At 34.8% G+C, this 17,312-nt stretch overlaps 4 protein-coding genes across 9 annotated transcripts in view; 2 read left to right on the top strand and 2 right to left on the bottom strand.

Annotated features, from left to right (window-relative positions):
- LOC117234129 (titin-like) overlaps positions 1-7,293 on the top strand; it is a 63,979-nt gene extending 56,686 nt beyond the window's left edge. For all 3 annotated transcript variants that reach the window (XM_033495054.1, XM_033495053.1, XM_033495055.1), the window contains 2 exons: positions 1,467-1,744; positions 2,024-7,293. In XM_033495054.1, coding sequence (XP_033350945.1) covers positions 1,467-1,744; positions 2,024-5,845 — 4,100 coding nt within the window. In that variant the 3' untranslated portion in view covers positions 5,846-7,293. The remainder of the gene's footprint in view (positions 1-1,466; positions 1,745-2,023) is intronic.
- A 2,218-nt stretch (positions 7,294-9,511) lies between these two features.
- LOC117234132 (malectin-A) lies at positions 9,512-11,861 on the bottom strand. 3 transcript variants are annotated; one of them, XM_033495061.1, is made up of 5 exons: positions 11,731-11,861; positions 11,105-11,555; positions 10,826-11,008; positions 10,689-10,746; positions 9,512-10,619 (listed from the first exon to the last, which is right to left on the bottom strand). In XM_033495061.1, the coding sequence occupies exons 2-5, from the start codon at positions 11,459-11,461 to the stop codon at positions 10,411-10,413; spliced, it is 807 nt and encodes a 268-aa protein (XP_033350952.1). In that variant the 5' UTR covers positions 11,462-11,555; positions 11,731-11,861; the 3' UTR covers positions 9,512-10,410. The 3 variants fall into 3 exon arrangements, with proteins under 3 accessions (XP_033350952.1, XP_033350951.1, XP_033350950.1); XM_033495060.1 differs by having other exon boundaries at positions 11,666-11,860; XM_033495059.1 differs by having other exon boundaries at positions 11,105-11,861.
- Positions 11,862-12,748: 887 nt separating this feature from the next.
- On the top strand, positions 12,749-14,544 carry LOC117234131 (alpha-1,3/1,6-mannosyltransferase ALG2). 2 transcript variants are annotated; one of them, XM_033495057.1, is made up of 3 exons: positions 12,749-12,923; positions 13,008-13,325; positions 13,400-14,544. In XM_033495057.1, exons 2-3 carry the CDS (start codon positions 13,083-13,085, stop codon positions 14,378-14,380), a joined length of 1,224 nt encoding a protein of 407 aa, XP_033350948.1. In that variant the 5' UTR covers positions 12,749-12,923; positions 13,008-13,082; the 3' UTR covers positions 14,381-14,544. The 2 variants fall into 2 exon arrangements, with proteins under 2 accessions (XP_033350948.1, XP_033350947.1); XM_033495056.1 differs by having other exon boundaries at positions 12,749-12,945.
- Positions 14,545-15,080: 536 nt separating this feature from the next.
- LOC117234063 (splicing factor 45) lies at positions 15,081-17,177 on the bottom strand. The gene is made up of 5 exons (XM_033494914.1): positions 16,924-17,177; positions 16,559-16,828; positions 16,177-16,488; positions 15,652-16,086; positions 15,081-15,407 (listed from the first exon to the last, which is right to left on the bottom strand). Exons 2-5 carry the CDS (start codon positions 16,673-16,675, stop codon positions 15,120-15,122), a joined length of 1,152 nt encoding a protein of 383 aa, XP_033350805.1. The 5' UTR covers positions 16,676-16,828; positions 16,924-17,177; the 3' UTR covers positions 15,081-15,119.
- Between the last annotated feature and the right edge of the window lie 135 nt (positions 17,178-17,312).

Raw genomic sequence — 17,312 nt, 5'->3', positions numbered from 1 at the left:
TGAGTCACCTTGTGTGTGCAGGGCCAGAACCAATCGTAGGAGCGGCGTTCCTGTTGGAGATGAGGTGCGACTGTTGCTATACGCGGTGTGTGTGGTGGTACAGGTGGGTGGTGGCAGGGCCGTCGCGGAAGGGGGTGCACCGGGGGCTCTCTAGACTAGATCGATAATGCATCTGTTGGCGGGCGTAGTTCCTCTTAGTCAGCGGCGATCGCTCCTGCGGCCAGATATCCTACTGCAAACTCGCTTGCTTCTTCGACTTGTGAGTACTATCGCCCTTTCTCCAACGATCACCGTCCTATACTTCGCGTTTACGAATTGCCACAGTTTTTTCTCCTTTGCGTTCTGTCTCGTTGCATTTTTTGTTCTGTTGCAGCACGTTATCGTGTCGTGAGAAAAAGAAAGAAAAAAAGAGAAGCGACGTGGGATCGAAAACGGTAGTAGAATCGATCGTCACGAAGTCTTATCTCGATGTTTGATCTTTGATGCTTCGAAACAGTTTTTGTTCCTTCTGTAGCAAGCGGACCGTGTATCGTTAACGCATAGGGTCGAGCCGATCGTGTTTCGCCTACGAACCGATGGTCGTTTGACGTAACTGGCGATGCAAGTACCATCGATATATACGTTGTCTGCGTATATTTAGTTCGTCGTGAAAAAAATTCGAAATTCGTCGAAATTTGTAAATAAGTGATCGACGCGTTAAATCGCCAGGTGAATTTTGTATGTCTCGCTGTCGGTGCCGGAGTGTCGCTTATTTCCGTAGGACACGGTACATGCATGTGTACGTAATTAGTATTTTATTAGAAAAAAAAGAAACGAAATTACGTAAACGCTTTGTGCTGCATTTACTGTCATAGCGTTAAAAAATATTACAGAGTTTACAAATACTACTAGTTCTTTTAATTTAAATACTTGGACGCTAGAACTAATTTCCCGTAAACTGTAATCTAAGTATTTCGAAAATAAATAATCGTGTAGATAAAATTACGTTTCTACGCGACGTTGATCTTGCAAGGAAACGGTTCGTGGTTTCTGATCGATTCAATGATTCCAGCGTAAATCAATTTCGACGAATTTTGTCGTTTTTCGTCACCGGTGATCGTCTCTTCAACGCGTTAATAACGAAAATTATATTTTTCTGTTTTCGTTTGGTCGTTTCGATAGTTCGACTATCCTCGGTTGCTCGAGCTGCGCTTTATCGCTGTGTTAATTTTCTAAGGCCACGACTTCGTCCAAGCGAGTTTATCTCTTCGTACGATGTGTCCAAGCATACTTAAATCGTTAGCTAATTCGGAATATCATTTCTTTCGCTACGTTTAGTTGATTCAAATTTACAAACATTTAAAAATATTAATTGTGCGATATTTACAGGATTATTACGCGACAGGTGCATTTAAAAAACGACATTGACGTAAACGTTAGCTGTTGTTATTATTAACTGGTTGTTTATCGATATCAATTGTTCGCAGAGCCTCTTCAGCATGCACTGATCCACGAACCGGATAATGTAGCGGACAGCGAGGATTCCGAAGACGAATGGAACTATTATCGTATTGATCCGAACAAAGAAAAAGATTCCGTAACGCCTGTCGACGAACCACAGGAAACGAAAAACGTGGAAGAAGAAACCGACGTACCAGAATTAGCTGTGGAAGATATCGAGTCGAAAATCCAGTCTGAAGGCATAGAGGAAGATATTAAATGCGAAAGTCCGAAAGAGGAATCGCCTAAGCTTTTTAACACAGAGGTATTTTTCAATTTTAATTGAACATTTTTCATTTCCACTATTTGTGTATATTTACTTCTACCCTTGTCGATAATAATTGGCTATTTGTTTATTTACGATGCCCCGGCATCGTAGCATCGGCAGCAGTTGCTAGGTCCGATTCGAATCGGTATTTCGTTTGATCCGTTTCGTTTCTTTCGTTATATTTTGTTTTATTTTGTCGTTAAATCGAACGTTTCGCCGGATCTTAATTAACGCGATACTATTAGGTTTTAACGGAAAATCGTTTTTTGCAAATAGATTAGCACCGAAGATAGAATGGAAGAGAAACCGATAAAATTGGAGGATCGTTGCGCAGAGGAGCAAGATCAGCCGAAGGACGTGGATTTTCAATTGAATCCTGACGCGGCAGAATTCATTCCCATTTCACCGCAGTTTATGGGAACGAGAATGAATCTCGTCGAGGATTATCCTGTTTCTGGCTCGCCTTTCAAACAAGTTCCACAGATGGACGACATACAGGTACCCAGTCAGAGCGAATTCGAGAAAGAAGTGTGCCAGCGACCAAGAGAAGTCGAGGTCGAAGAGAAAGAGTACCAAAATGGCGATAGTGTGTCGTGTCGTACCACCGACTATACAGATTTTATGCCTGATCAACAAAAGGCGACCAGTATATCCGGGAATATGGACGATTCTGAAATATCGTCGACGAAAGCTGAATTTGGAGACGAATCGGCAGTCAGCTTCTTAACAGCTAGCGAATTCCACAGAACAGGTATCTCCGCGATAGACGAATCTTTCTCAAGCTCCGACCGCGAGTATGACATCGCTAAAGACCCGATGGCTATGTCCTTCACACCCAGCGACTTCGAAGCGGCGTTCGACAAAAGCGTCGACTTGAACGCCGTTCATAATCTAAGCAACACCGATTTGGAGGATAAGAATGGCATTATGGAAAAGGAGGAAGAAGAAGAATTCATGGCGGAATCACCGAACATGGAAGTTGACTCGAAGAACGTAATAACCACCGGACCCACTGCCGAGGAACTGCTAGACAAGAAGCCAGCATTTTCCGACAAGCTCGTTGACGTATTCGCGAATCTGTCTTTGCAACAAGAAAATTGCCAGGATACTTTCATCGGGCACGCGGACGAATCGGAAACCAACAGCGTTGATTTCTTGAATCCGCGATCAGAGTGTTCCCAATTGGAACAAGAAGAAACCGTGAAATACGATCATTCCCCATTGGCCGAGAATTATTCCGTGGAATTCGAGTCGAAAAAAGAACCCGTTTCCATTGATAACGAACAACCGTTATCGCCTTCGAGCGTCGACATAGACGAAACCAAGCTCATAGACGAAGCTAGCGAGGACACCGCTGCTCTTGCTGGAAGCGATCTTCAAAAAGATATTTACTCGAACGAGGCTGATACTCCCTCGTCCTTGTCACCAGTTCCTGATGCGATGGAAAATGATTCGATGATAGCAACCACTGAGAGCGCACAAGTTCAGTCTTCCATACAGGTTCGATCTTCGTTACACGCGGATGCTCCAGAATTTATACCCACTCAATACAACTTCCAATCGTATGGTATGGAAAGCAACGAAGTGGTTTCCCAATCGTCTGCCGCCGAAACGATCGACGTTTGTCAAGTGTCACGTACGGAAGAAACTGCTGATTCTTATCAAACGTATTCCACAGAAGCTGGTGACGCGTTCGAACTGGTTCAACAGGATATAGTTTCAAACGTACAGTTCGATGAGAAGGAAGCCGACGATTTAGTATGCACGAAATCACCGGTGCAGGGAGTGAATTTATTAGATTTTGCCGAAGAACAGCAGGACGTTTGCGTAAAACATCCTGCCTCTTTGATGACACCATCCCTTTCTCCCCAGGAACTTCAGGAAAAACCAGTTGACGATATTGTTTGCTCTATGGAATGCCCTATCGATATTGGCCAAAAACTAGATGCAACCGAATCGAAAGACGTTACTGCGGAGGACGAAGCGGAGGAAACAACGAACTCTGTAGAGGAACCGATGGAACCAACGATGTCGACAGAAGCGACGGTGGAAGCTGTAGAGCCAAAGGCGGAGCCAGTTGAAGAATTTACTTTGAATTTGTCCGATTCTATGCAAGAATTCACAGGTTTGGAGAACCAATTGCAACCTACGGAAGACGAGATTCTTAAATCCGAAGTTGTTAAGGATCTTGAGGAAGAACTTATAAAGAAGGAAGAATCGAGAAATGTCACCACAGAACCAGAAAAACTCACAGAACCTGCAGTCGAAGTAGAATGCATGATACGAGAAAGGCAGGAGATCGAAGAACTTTTGCCGGAAGTTGATAAATCAGAAATCAACGGTGAGCCAGAAACAGAAATTGAACAATTAAAATTGGAAGAGCCAAAAGTGGATCAGATAGAAGTTAAAGAGCCAGAAATTAAAGATCCGAAAGTTGAGGAGTCAGAAATTAAAGAACCAGAAATTAATGAAGCAGAAATTAAAGGACCAGAAATTATGGAGCCAGAAATTAAAGAACCAGAAGTTAAGGAGTTAGAAATTAAAGAACCAGATGTTAAAGAATTAGAAATCAAAGAACCAGAAGTTAAAGAAACAGAAATTAAAGAACCAGAAGTTAATGAAGCAGAAATTAAAGAGTCAGAAATTATGGAGCCAGAAATTAAAGAACCAGAAGTTAAGGAGTTAGAAATTAAAGAACCAGATGTTAAAGAATTAGAAATCAAAGAACCAGAAGTTAAAGAACCAGAAGTTAAAGAAACAGAAATTAAAGAACCAGAAGTTAAAGAAACAAAAATTATGGAGTCTGAAATTAAAGAACTAAAAACTACGGAGTCAGAGATCAAAGAACCAGAAATTACAAAGTCAGAGATCAAAGAACCAGAAATGATGGCGTCAGAGATTAAAGAACCAGAAGTTAAAAAGCCAGAAGACGTTAAGGAACTGGGAGAAGCGAAGGAATTGGAAATAGAAAAGACAGTCCAAGTTGCAGAAAACAAAATCGTCGAAGCAGCTGCAACGGCGGCCGTGACCGCTGCAGCAGTCACAGCGGGTGCAGCTGCAGCACAAAGCAAAACGAAATCAAAGGTATCCGCAGCAAAACCAATGAAATCTTCTTCGAAGACACCTGCACCGAAATCAGTGCCAACGTCCCCCTCGAAAACTCCAAGTTCCACGACGCGTACGCCGACTGCGGCAACGAAAAAGCCATCGACACCCTCTCGTCCGAAAGATCTAGACGCTCCGAAGAAATCTACGGTTTCAACCGCTGCAACGGCCAGCAAACCATCAGTTTCGAAGACCGCTACAAAAACAACGACATCGACTACTACAACGAAACCAACTAGCAGAACCAACGTCAGCAGTGTCTCTAAACCAAAACCTGTCGCCACGACATCCTCGCCGAAACCGACTTCCACCGATAAGAAACCTACTGCAAACGGTGACGTGAAACCTTTGACTAAACCAACCGCGACTAAACCTTCTAGCAAAACACCGTCCATAACCAAAACCACGCTAGTCAAAACATCCACTACGCGACTGTCCTCCGGAACAACGACGAAACCGAAACCAGCATCTGCTACCACCACGACCGTCAAATCCAGCATAACTCCAAAATCCAGCAGCACCGCGACCAACGCTTCCAATACTACCACGGCGGCTAGTACGAGACCTAAAACGGCTCCAGCCGTTGGAAATGCTATGAAAGCTCGCTTAAACGCCAGCAAGTCGCCTATAATCGATAAACAAGTTAAAGAAACAGCCAACAAGCAGATTTCCATGGGGCGAACAAGTACCGCTGCTAGCAAGACGACTCGTTTATCTACCAGTGCTTCTACCACAACCACGGTAAAACGTGTATCCTCGACAACGAAAACTACCACGGCTGCGTCACCAACCAAGAAATCTACCACTGTAACGAAAGTTTCCAAAACTTCGTCTATGGGAAAAACGACAAACATCGACAAAGGAAAGGTACTACAGAATGGCGTGTCTGAGATAAACGCGTTAATCGACTCGATGATCGATGACGTACCGAAAAAAGATCTGTCGCCTGTTGTTACTCCAAACGATAACCAGCTGATCATGAGTTCCGATTGAATTTGCGGTAAACAAGACCGATTTCAATCTTAGTTTTATGTCGATCGTACATCACGCACTGATAAACGTTCTATATTTACCAAAAAAAGAGAAACATCAGAACATCCGCTAAAAAAAAAAAGTAGTTTCTTAGGGAATATATAACGAACCGGAAAAAGTTTTTACTATAATTAGCGTAAACTATAAAATATAATATATTAATGTGTATATGTACCGATGAAGTAATAAGTCTGTTTATCTATATCGGCGGAGAGAGATTGTGCGAGAGAAAGAGAATGGATGAAAGCGTGAGAGAGTGAGAGAAAGAAAGAGAGAGAGAGAGAGAGAGCGTGCGAGAGAGGGTGGTGTAAGAGAGAATATATACTAAAAAAAAAAAGAAAAAGAAAAAATAAAATATATGCTATCGCTTTTGACTGCTTCGATCGTACTGGAAATGTGATGTCTTGCTGGTAGCAAAAGATATGTAATAAAATCGGAATGCGAGAGAGAGAGAGAGAGAGAGAGAGAGGGAGAGATAAGAAAGAAGAAACGCGAATTAAAAAGCGAGGAAAATATCGAATGTTTTTTTTTTTTTTTTTTTTTTTTTTTGTAAATAAATGGACGCATTTCCGGAAGCGGTCTTTGAGATATTAATTGAAGAGGAATGCCCACTCTTGGTGCTGTAACTGGCCTGTAAACATGACATTACACAAGCAGCGCAAGTTCACCAAGTCACCAACAGTTAAAATTCGGAATCCGGAGAGAGTGTTACGTCACGCTTGACCGTACGAGTCGGTTTCTTAACATATTCTTAACGTAAATGACGAAGCTGGACGGTTTTTTATACTTTTTAATTTTATATGTGCATTATACATGATAATAATTAATCGCCGTACTTTTTATAGAAGAAAACTTACATTACACATACATGTAACGCGTATGTACAAATACGTACGCAGAAACATATAAACATAACATATGAACACGAACGTATTCACACATTCGAACATACACGTACACATAAACAGAAAACGTGGACGACAGGTAACATATATTTATTTTTCTTTGTTTGTTCCTATTCCGAAGTTGAGTATACTGCGAGAGAATATTATAAACTTGTCATTCATTACTACTATTCTTATGTATTCTCTATCCATCTATGTACAGCACTTCTATGAGTTAATGTGATATCTATTATATTAAATAAATTCGAACAAATACGAAACGAAAGGACAATTTATATGTGTAACACGTGAAAATCAACTATACACATAACGTGGAAAAATGCGAGCAACGATGAAAGAAGAGGGATTTATTCAAAAGAATGATTGCAATACGAGGAAAAGAATCGATTACCCTGCTAAGGACCATTTCGTTGCTCGGTTTTAAAGGTGCGACTGAATTATACATTCGACAGGTATTCGATCTTTATTACCACTAAACGATACGAATAAAGAAGTAAAGAAAATTTTCAATGCTATTTATGACAGTCCCACGGAATTTTTAACTACCAAAATAACATTACGGTGTAAAACAAAACGCGCATATTCTTTTATTTATGTTTCTCATATTATCATCCTTTCTGTTTCTTTCTCTTTTCGTATACAGACTAGTTGTTGCTCGGGTCTATTTGTTTATAAATTTATCCCAGAGCCTCTTCGTACACTACGTTAATATGTAGTGTGTTATACACCCATCCATCATGCCCGTACTCAATATTCGGATCTTATTGCATCGCAGAACATCTTTTATTGACCCATCGCGTTCTTATTGACCGATAAAGATGAGCGATCCACGCATCTGTTCTGCGTTTTATTTTACGTTGCCACTGGCACACTACCTTTCTTTGAATAGTACATCGGGTTCTATTTTTTTAAAAAGAAGTTTCCCATCATCATCAGAAGAAAAATGACACCGAAAAGTGAGCGGTATAAACTGCAAGCGTAATGAATCGAAAAGCCCCAAAAACTATCCTGAAATTAGAAATACAATCGCAAAGCTTGATCGCGATAGCGTTGATACTGACACAACAATCGGCAATAGATACCTAACGATAAGGCCCTCTAGCTTCGAGCATCCCCACCATTGCGTAGGCTGATGAGCCAAACCACTAAAATACATCTACATACATACATATGCATACAATTGCGATGGAAAGTGAAAAATTGCATCAGTAAGTTTTATTTTCAGCGAAACGATCAACGTTATATCGTATTGTATCGAGGCTTGTGCCTATTACAATCTGTTTTGAGTATGGGCACGTTTGATACATTTTGTTTCTAACTTAATTTATTGGTTAGAACTATACCTCCAGCTCAATTTCTTTCGTTATTCTAAGTCTTATCTGCTAATGCGTTTGTACATATGTATGTTTCTATAATACTATAATGTTGTACGCGAGTATATATATGTTTCCTTAATTAATAATTCTCTGTTTTTGTGTTAGTATTTGGGTATTTAACCGAATGATTAATAACTTGTTCAATGAATTATAAAAGATGAACGACTATTCAAGCATGTTCCATACGAAATTATAATTTTGGTTTTCCTTCTCGAAAGATGAATACTACTCGAAACTTAGAGTTTGAAACTTCAGAGATATAAGTACAGCCTTGAATCAGTAATTAACTTTCAATGATGACTATATATCAGTTTCGTCTTCTCTTTGACTCTATCTAAACGATCAGAGGTCACGTGATCTTTCCTTCATATAGGATGAATGAGTTTATTCCCATTAAATAATACGCCACTCTATATACACATATACGCGCGTGTATTACTTTTCACTATTTGAAGGTCAATTTAACTTGTAAGTGCTTCCTTCTGTTCATCGGTGCAAATCACATCTTCGATCATCAACCATACCCTGAGGTGGGTTTACGGTAAAACAGAATCATCGATCCTCTTTCGCTAACTTCGTACTATCAGTTATCAATTTTATGTTTCTATTTTCTAAACCCCTATTCGAAAAATATTATACATTATATAATATTAAATATATTAGTAATAACGGTATTGATATAATTCATTTTTGTTCATGATTGTACTCATTTTTTCTCTCTTCCATCTTTTTTAGTTTCCATCTTTCATTGCTTTTTCATACTAATATAATTCCGAAACATTTAAATATTCCTTATTTTTAATTGCAATAACTCAGAAATTAAGATTAGAAATTACTTTTTCTCGCTATATAAATACGTAACTACATCTTATTACAAAACTTAATAAAACTGTACCCTATATACGACTATATGGACTAGCTTGTATAATTTTTTTTACAGAGAATAATAGTATAAGTAGCTTTCCAATTGTATGTATGTACATATATTTTATATCTCATTGTAAAATTTACTGTTTCAAATCTTAGTCTTTTTCTATCATTTCGATATAAATTTTGTATTTAGCTAATGATCTATTACAATTCAAAAAATTATGCAAAATTTAAATAAAATAAAATAATTCCTTGTTCAGTTCCTATTCCCAAAATAAACAAAACATGTATGTATATTTTTCTGATTAATAAAAATTAAAATAAGAAAAATTTTAAAACAACAGGATTTTGTTCCAATTTAAAAAATGCTTGATATGAATTATTATAATAAATTATCGTGGCGACAAAGCGAATATACTAAAAAAAGCTTGTAAAAAAAATAGAGGATTATAAAATAATGTGTGAGAAGGAAACAATTCTATTGGACAATAATAACAGCTTTATTTCCTCTCATTTGCCAAAGACTGAAATCACTTTGGTATTTGACAGATTGTTGGATTCATTCCAACTTTTTCACATGTAATCGACATACGTTTTATAAAAGCACACAATTTGACAAAATGTAACCAATATACCGAATATAAAAGTACATAAATTTTCCTCGTATAAAAGATATTAAAGGTCTAATTGAAATAATTTAATTCACTTGCTACAATATATCAATTACAAAATTCGATTGTAACATTGTGTGTGAATTTATACTAAATTTAAACACATTTATTTGAACAAAATATTTAGGTTTATTGTACTGCATACTCTTATATATATTACTTTCCCTCCGTTTTTTTCTATAATATTATTTCTAAAAAACAATTACAATCAGAATTCGATGTAATCCTTCATAAATACTAGATTACAAGCCTTTCTAAAATTAATAAATATATATCTTTAATGTATTAAGAGTACACGGAATTATATATAAAAAGAAAAAGATAACACGTGTCAACTTTTGTGCAAACTATTATTCCACTCCTATAGTTAAAAATTAAATAACTTACGAATGAACACATTATAGTGACAACAAAAGTCATGACTAAACAACTCCTCGTCTTCCCAAGTTCTTAATTTCATTCTTAATTTGAATTATCCATTGTATAAAAACATATTTAGTCATTTTCATTCGATTAAATTAATAATAAACAGCTGTAATGAAATTCGATGACATAGCTCAAAATAAAAAATGTTCCCACTATTTACACGGCCAACATATACATATATATATTGCCAACTCTCCATGTGCTAAATTTACCTAAACTGATTAGAACACTATCGTCTTTAAGTACAAGGCATTCATGTGCAAAAATTTTTACTTAGCCTATAGTTTACATAGGCAAAATAGTAAAGGAATAAATGCCCCAAGAGCTACAAAGACTGGTAACATTACTGAGGAATCATCGATTGAATAAGGATCTGGAGTTCTGGGGCCACTTGTATGTCGACTACGAACTGTAGACTCCTCCTCATCTTCTTGTATATTGTGATATTCTTCCGGTTCTTGAGGAATCGGGCCCAACTGTGGTACATCTAAATAACATCGACATAGTTATAACATTTACTTTAGAAGCTCTTAAATATCACAAATTTAGATAATACCTTCTATATTTCCTTTTACTACAGCAATAGCGTTTATCTTTGGGTTGTCTCTGTAACCCTACAATTAATTATCAAAGGTTAATGTACTCATAGTTGGATTAAATTGTATAAATGAAAAATAAATATAAGTATAATACTTTTATAAATTCAACTCTAATTTTTCCAGCTAATATATCGGACTCTTCATCATTGTATATTAATTTCCCAGCTTGAACTTTAAATGGAATATATTCATCATGTGCTACACCACGTCCAACTCTCTCAAAGATATCTAAGTCAGTAACAACGGTATGATCTCCATTTAATACAACATCAAACACCTAAAACATGTTTCAGAAAACAGTACTCTGTTAAAATCATATTCAGTAATAAGAAATTATTTAGTATCACGTCGTAATTACAAAACTAAATGTTACCTTCATATTAGGAGAGTTGAAATAAACTTCGCAGAACTTTAATATCATAACATAATCTCCATCCTCGCTGATTGGAATATCATATCCAAATGTACTATGATGATATCGTTCAGTTTGGTATAAGATCTGATCAACTGCATTTACTCGTCCAATAATTAACTGCTTGCCATAATCGGATCCTGTTCCAACTTTACTCATTAAAGGATCTTTGGTATAACGAATTCCATAACTATCAGTATGTGCTTCTCCACCAGCATTTATTGCATATATTACTTCTAAACTTTGCAAACTTTGTACACAAAGTACAAATAATAACGTTGATATTGTCAGAAAGTATACTTCCCATAACACAGCCATTTTTGTTTATTAAATAATAATGTTCAACTGTCTCTGTGCAAAAATATAATCATAACTTCTTAAAATGATCACTAACCGGCAAATGAGGTTATATCTAAAATAGTGAAACATTTAAAGCTAGCAACATGTTTATATTATACTTAAAGAAATGTTTATATTATTCGATTGAATTATATTCTGTATTGAGAAAAATCAAAGTATTACACTCTATCTGTTTTGTCAACAAATATCATTACTATTAGGTCACGAATTATGTATATGTTTCTAACCATGTATTGATATAGTCACGTTAGTTTACGTGGCTGGTGAACACATTGTTAGGTGCGCACATGAAACTGCCTTTAGTGATATGCTACAAAATATAATGTTTCATATCAATAAAGATTTAATCTCCGCAAAATATACATCAAACTTTTATATTTATTTAATGGAAGACAATTTATCTGGTATAAATATATATTATTACGATTTTTCTTAAATGGTTCTTGATACATATTCTGCAAATCATCATCCTCTATAGAAACTTGGACGCCTTGTATATAAATTTCATTTAAATACTTTTATATCTTCTATATTTATAACGAAGTACTAATCATATAAGTCAATTATTCATTTCTTCTGTGAGTGAAGTAGAAGCCAAATTGTTTATGTTGTTATGAATATTATCAATGTTTTCTATGAAACTAAAACAGCGAGAATTCTACCACACAGTATACTTTCAAATAATGATTTCGTTTGTGATAAAATGTGCAAACTTTTTTATTGATATATGAATACTAACGAAACATGATTCATACCACGTTTGATACTTATATGTACCTATGTAGTTTGCCTATATTAAATTATAAAGAGAGGTAGTTTATACGTAGGTATGTGTCTGTGTCCAAGGTTATCTCAGAAACTATTCAATCGACTTAGATAATTTTTTCATTATTGGAAAATACACAAAATTTGCTCCAGATAGATATAAGCTATATTTTATTACGCTTACTTCTCAAGGAACCGAAAAATGAGCATAATGCGATCAGATTAAATCGAAATCAGATTAAAGCAGCTTGGTTTTCTCTGCACGATTGCGCTTTGTTTCACCGACTGTTGATAGTTACTTCCTACAAATATTTCTTGAATACTATTTACTATATTGATTTCTATCACAAATGATAGTAAGCTTAGAATCGCGAAATTAAATTCATATCAGTTTTATACGGACGAAATAGTGGGCAACAATTAATATTTTTATAACCGTGGTATAGGAAAAGACACGAAGAAATATGTACTATTCATGAGAAATATGTACTATCAGATACTATTGTTGTACTATGTTGTACTATGCTTTGATCAGAGACTAACAAGAGTAGGGAGATCACCGATGCATATGAGAAAAATTCTGTCAGAAGTAGGCTTCACTTATTTCCGTCTCTAACAGTCGAACGGTCGAACGAAATTCATATTTCTTCCTCTGGTATGTTTAGTGGGAGGAACGTGTAGGTACTTGTATATATATATGATTGTGGGTTTATTATTATTATTATTAATTACGTTACAGGCCGGTAGTATCGTGAACAGTATTGAGCTATTTTCCACAACAAATAATATTTTTAATGTCAATATATTGATAAAAATGACACGAGTAACATTTTTACATCCGGATCTTGGCATAGGAGGAGCAGAAAGATTGGTAGTTGATGCTGCATTATCTTTAAAAAAACAAGGTTATGAGGTTAATTTCGTGACAACTCATCACGATTCGGAACATTGTTTCTCTGAAACAAAAGATGGAACAATTCCTGTTACAGTTGTTGGAAGTTGGTTGCCCAGGCATATCTTTGGTAGATTCTTTGCACTTTTTGCTTATATTCGTATGGTGAGCTCATTTCTTAAGAAATAAGACATATGTGTATAGATGATTTTCACATACTGTGTTGTATTTTTTTCTAGATATATGCAGCTAGCTACATCGTTTTTTGTGAAAATCGACCAGACATTGTATTCTGTGATCTAGTTTCTGCATGCATCCCTATTCTTCGGTTACGAATTCCATACATAATTTTTTATTGTCATTATCCAGATCAATTACTTTCACGGCCAGAGGGTCTTAGTAAACAATTGTATCGTATACCCCTTAATTATCTGGAAGAAATAACAACTGGAATGGCACATAAAATATTTGTAAATAGTCTATATACACGTTCAGTGTTTAAGGACACTTTTAAGAGATTAACTATTGAACCTGAGGTTTTATATCCCTCTATCAATACAGACTATTTTGATAAAGCTCGAATAATACCCTTAGAAAGAGTACTTGATAAAAAGTTACCACCAAATAGTACTATATTGCTATCTATCAACAGATATGAACGTAAAAAAAATTTGGGCCTAGCAATAGAAGCACTAGCAGAGCTCAAAAAGTACTTAAAAGAAGAAGAATACAAAAAAGTATATTTAATTATGGCTGGTGGATATGATAAAAGAGTTGAAGAAAATGTAGAACATTATTTGGAATTAATAGGTCTTGCTGATGAGCTAAATGTTACAGATAAAATAATATTTCTTCGTTCTCCTTCGGATATTGATAAAGTATCTATTTTATATCATTGTATGGTTTTATTATATACGCCTCCAAATGAACATTTTGGTATTGTACCACTTGAAGCAATGTACATGAGTAAACCAGTAATTGCACATAATTCTGGTGGTCCAAAAGAATCTGTTGTTTCTGGAATTACTGGATTTTTGGTTGATTTATCTGGTGATGCATTTGCTCTGAAAATAGCTGATTTAATTAAAAATCCAGAATATGTTCAGCAATTTGGTGATGCAGGCAAAGTTAGATTTATGGAAACTTTCAGTTCTGCTGCATTTAGTGCTCAATTGAACAAAACAATTGAAGACTTAATTGACAATAAGAAAGTAAAGTAAAATTGTAATTATTGAACTTTTATACGTAGCAGATAAAAATTTAAATTGTTACAATTTTACTATATATTCTTTATGACGTAAATTAATGAGAAAAATTAACAAAGAAATGAGAATCATATTATACGATTTTAAATTTCGTAGTAAAATATATTGATTGTATCAATCGCAATATTTTCTTAATTACCAAATTTTTAATATGTGAATTATAATTCGCTACATTATTTGCTAATATAATCATTATTTTATTTTGTGAAATCACAAAAAAGTTATGTTCCTTTTTTTCACATTATTCACTTTTTAAAATATTTTAAAATATTAATTTTCATTTTAAAATATTGAAGACTTAAGCTTAATTAATATTTTTATTTATTATATATGCGGAATTAGAAATTTTTTTTATTTATTACCTATATTTATTGTGTACACAATTTATATTAAATTTGGTAAAACAACAGCAATGATCTATCAAGAGCAGATATAAAAACCGTTTATATATACATATAAATAAATTGCAACCTATTACGTTTATAACAGGATATAAATTGAAAAATTGCTTAATATATTGACTATTATGTAATTTTAAATTAAATAATCATAAGTTTCATAATGTTATTTAACACGAATGTTTCAACAAAACTGCAATATATTATATAGTTTTCAACATAATAATCAGTATATTAATTTCATGTTATTGTCTTTCTTAAGTTGTATTTATTAGGTAAAATCTAAAAATAAGAAGTTAGTCCATTAATTGTAAACTATCAAGTTTTTCACTGGAATAAAAACCTGCTTTGACTTGTCTTCCACCGAAAAACCGTCCATTTAAATCAACCACAGCTTTAATAGCACTTTCTATTCTCTTAAATTCCACGAAGATTCTAACAGCTTCTTCTGGAGCAGCTTCTGTTACTTCATGAATAATAACACGCGCTACATCGCCATATTTCGTATTACATTCGTCTTTAACTTCAGGTTCAAGATCATCATCCACTTCTCCGGGACCAACCATATTACGTAATAATACAACCTAATTAATAATATATTTTGTAATAGAAAATGTTTTAACATATGTATTGTGTTCCTTTTGATGTATATTTTACAAAAAATATATTTACTTTTCTATACTTTATGCACAAATTTACGTAAAAATTAAGAACTTCATGAGAATTATAACTTCACGAAGTAAAAATATTATTATTAAACTTGAATCTCAAATACCATACTCAAATACTAATACTACAAGACTCAAATGAAATTAATTTTTTTCTTACCTTACTCGGACATTTCATTATTTCAGTAATGCTGGGTTCTTCCGAAGGTTGTAAAGGTGGAACTTGCTGTTGTGTTGGAGGTGGAGAAACAGCAACAGGTGGTGGTGGTGGCATAAGTTGTTCTCTTTCTCCAACAATCCTTCCACCTCGTTTACTAGTTTTTTCTACTTGTAAAGCAACAGACATTCCTTGTTCCTTTTTACCAAGTCCTTGTCCTTCTTTGAAACCATATTTAGCCATTATTTTTGCTGCTACTGATGATGTAGCATAACCTATACTAGTTGGTGGTCTTGGTTGTGTTGGAGGTGGAAGCTCAGAAGATTCTTGTAGGGAAGGTGGTGGTGCTATAGCTGCTCCCCCGGCAATACCTCTTGATGTAGGAGTTCTTTCCTCATCTCTTTCAGGGGGAATCATTGTACTATTCCCAGAGGAAGCCTGAAGCAAATATGCACATTATTTGTAAAAATATGTGAACCACACATTCTATTTTTCTCAGTTATATATATAGTGAACTTAATATATTACCTGTGTATCTTCAAAACGTGAACTGTCTCGTCTACGTTTACGCATTTCAGTCTCTTGATCGTGTTCTCTATCACGTAAATCTCTTAGTTCTTTAACAACTTTGTCATATTCATTAGGCCACATAGGATCATATTCATTTATTACATTCCAATCAAATTCACCTCCTACTCCAATACTGCTAACAGTACCAGAAGAGAGTGGATTATTATGTGGCCCATCATCTTCTCTTTCTGTGTTCCGATTGGCTTTTGACTTTAAATCTATCACAGGTGCTAATACTGCTGTTGCTTTTCTATATTGTTCGCGTTTTGGCTAAAAATATGGTACAGCAATAATATTAAATACCACTATCATCTAGTCATTGTTATAGAAGATCACATACCTGTGTAGTAGCAGCCTTTTTTAATTGTAGTTGAGATTGTAATAATTTGATACTAGATGACCATCCAACTACTTTTTCCGACGTTCTGTGTTTGTCAAAATCGTCGTATAGAGACATTGTCTTTAATTTAATTTTTATATATTACGAATGTATTTATTAAAACATACTACACTTAACCTTAAATTATCATGTACTACTGAAGTACTAACAAACGATTGCGTACCAAACAAATACAATTTGAAACAGCTTTAAAATGTATATTATTTAATTCTGCAATTAAAATTGAAAACACTGTTTAATTATAAAGTTGTACCAATTTAACATTTTTCAAATATTTTAATATTTCACACAGTGGATATACTTACTTCTCCTAGTACATACATACGTATGCGTAATCAGAATAAACGATTTTTAAGAAAAAATATCTTATACGACTTTTATTTCCACAGTTATTATTAAAGCTTAATAATTCATAGCACCTTCGCTGATCTCATGCAATTGTTTACTAGGAATATATGTACAAATACAATCAAACTTCAAGAGAGAGTTGACAAAAAATAAAAATGAGATAAAGCCGAAAAATTGTAGGTTATATTTGTAGGTTATTATCATACAGTAAAAAATTTAGGATCTAAAAAGTAGAGTAAACAAGGCAACGATATGAATATATGTATATCCAATATACAAATGTTGGCAATAATTTAATATATATTTGTTAGAAACATTAATTGTTTTAAATGATACGAATGCACTT

This window comes from Bombus vosnesenskii, unplaced genomic scaffold, assembly GCF_011952255.1.
Source record: "Bombus vosnesenskii isolate JDL3184/JDL3185 unplaced genomic scaffold, Bvos_JDL3184-5_v1.1 scf7180000013302, whole genome shotgun sequence".
Classification (NCBI taxonomy): domain Eukaryota; kingdom Metazoa; phylum Arthropoda; class Insecta; order Hymenoptera; family Apidae; genus Bombus; species Bombus vosnesenskii.
The sequence above is the reverse complement of the archived record's forward strand: the minus strand, read 5'-3'. Positions and strand labels throughout refer to the sequence as shown.

Coding starts and splice junctions, on each gene's coding strand:
- LOC117234132 (XM_033495059.1), bottom strand. CDS start 11,461: ATGGCTGTGTTATGGGAAGTATACTTTCTGACAATATCAACGTTATTA. Junction 10,747..10,825: donor TTAGAGTTGAATTTATAAAA/GTATTATACTTA, acceptor AATTAATTGTAG/GGTTACAGAGACAACCCAAA. Junction 10,620..10,688: donor AGTAAAAGGAAATATAGAAG/GTATTATCTAAA, acceptor GATGTTATTTAG/ATGTACCACAGTTGGGCCCG.
- LOC117234131 (XM_033495057.1), top strand. CDS start 13,083: ATGACACGAGTAACATTTTTACATCCGGATCTTGGCATAGGAGGAGCA. Junction 13,326..13,399: donor TTTTTGCTTATATTCGTATG/GTGAGCTCATTT, acceptor ATTTTTTTCTAG/ATATATGCAGCTAGCTACAT.
- LOC117234063 (XM_033494914.1), bottom strand. CDS start 16,675: ATGTCTCTATACGACGATTTTGACAAACACAGAACGTCGGAAAAAGTA. Junction 16,489..16,558: donor AAAAGGCTGCTACTACACAG/GTATGTGATCTT, acceptor CCATATTTTTAG/CCAAAACGCGAACAATATAG. Junction 15,408..15,651: donor TAATGAAATGTCCGAGTAAG/GTAAGAAAAAAA, acceptor ATTATTAATTAG/GTTGTATTATTACGTAATAT.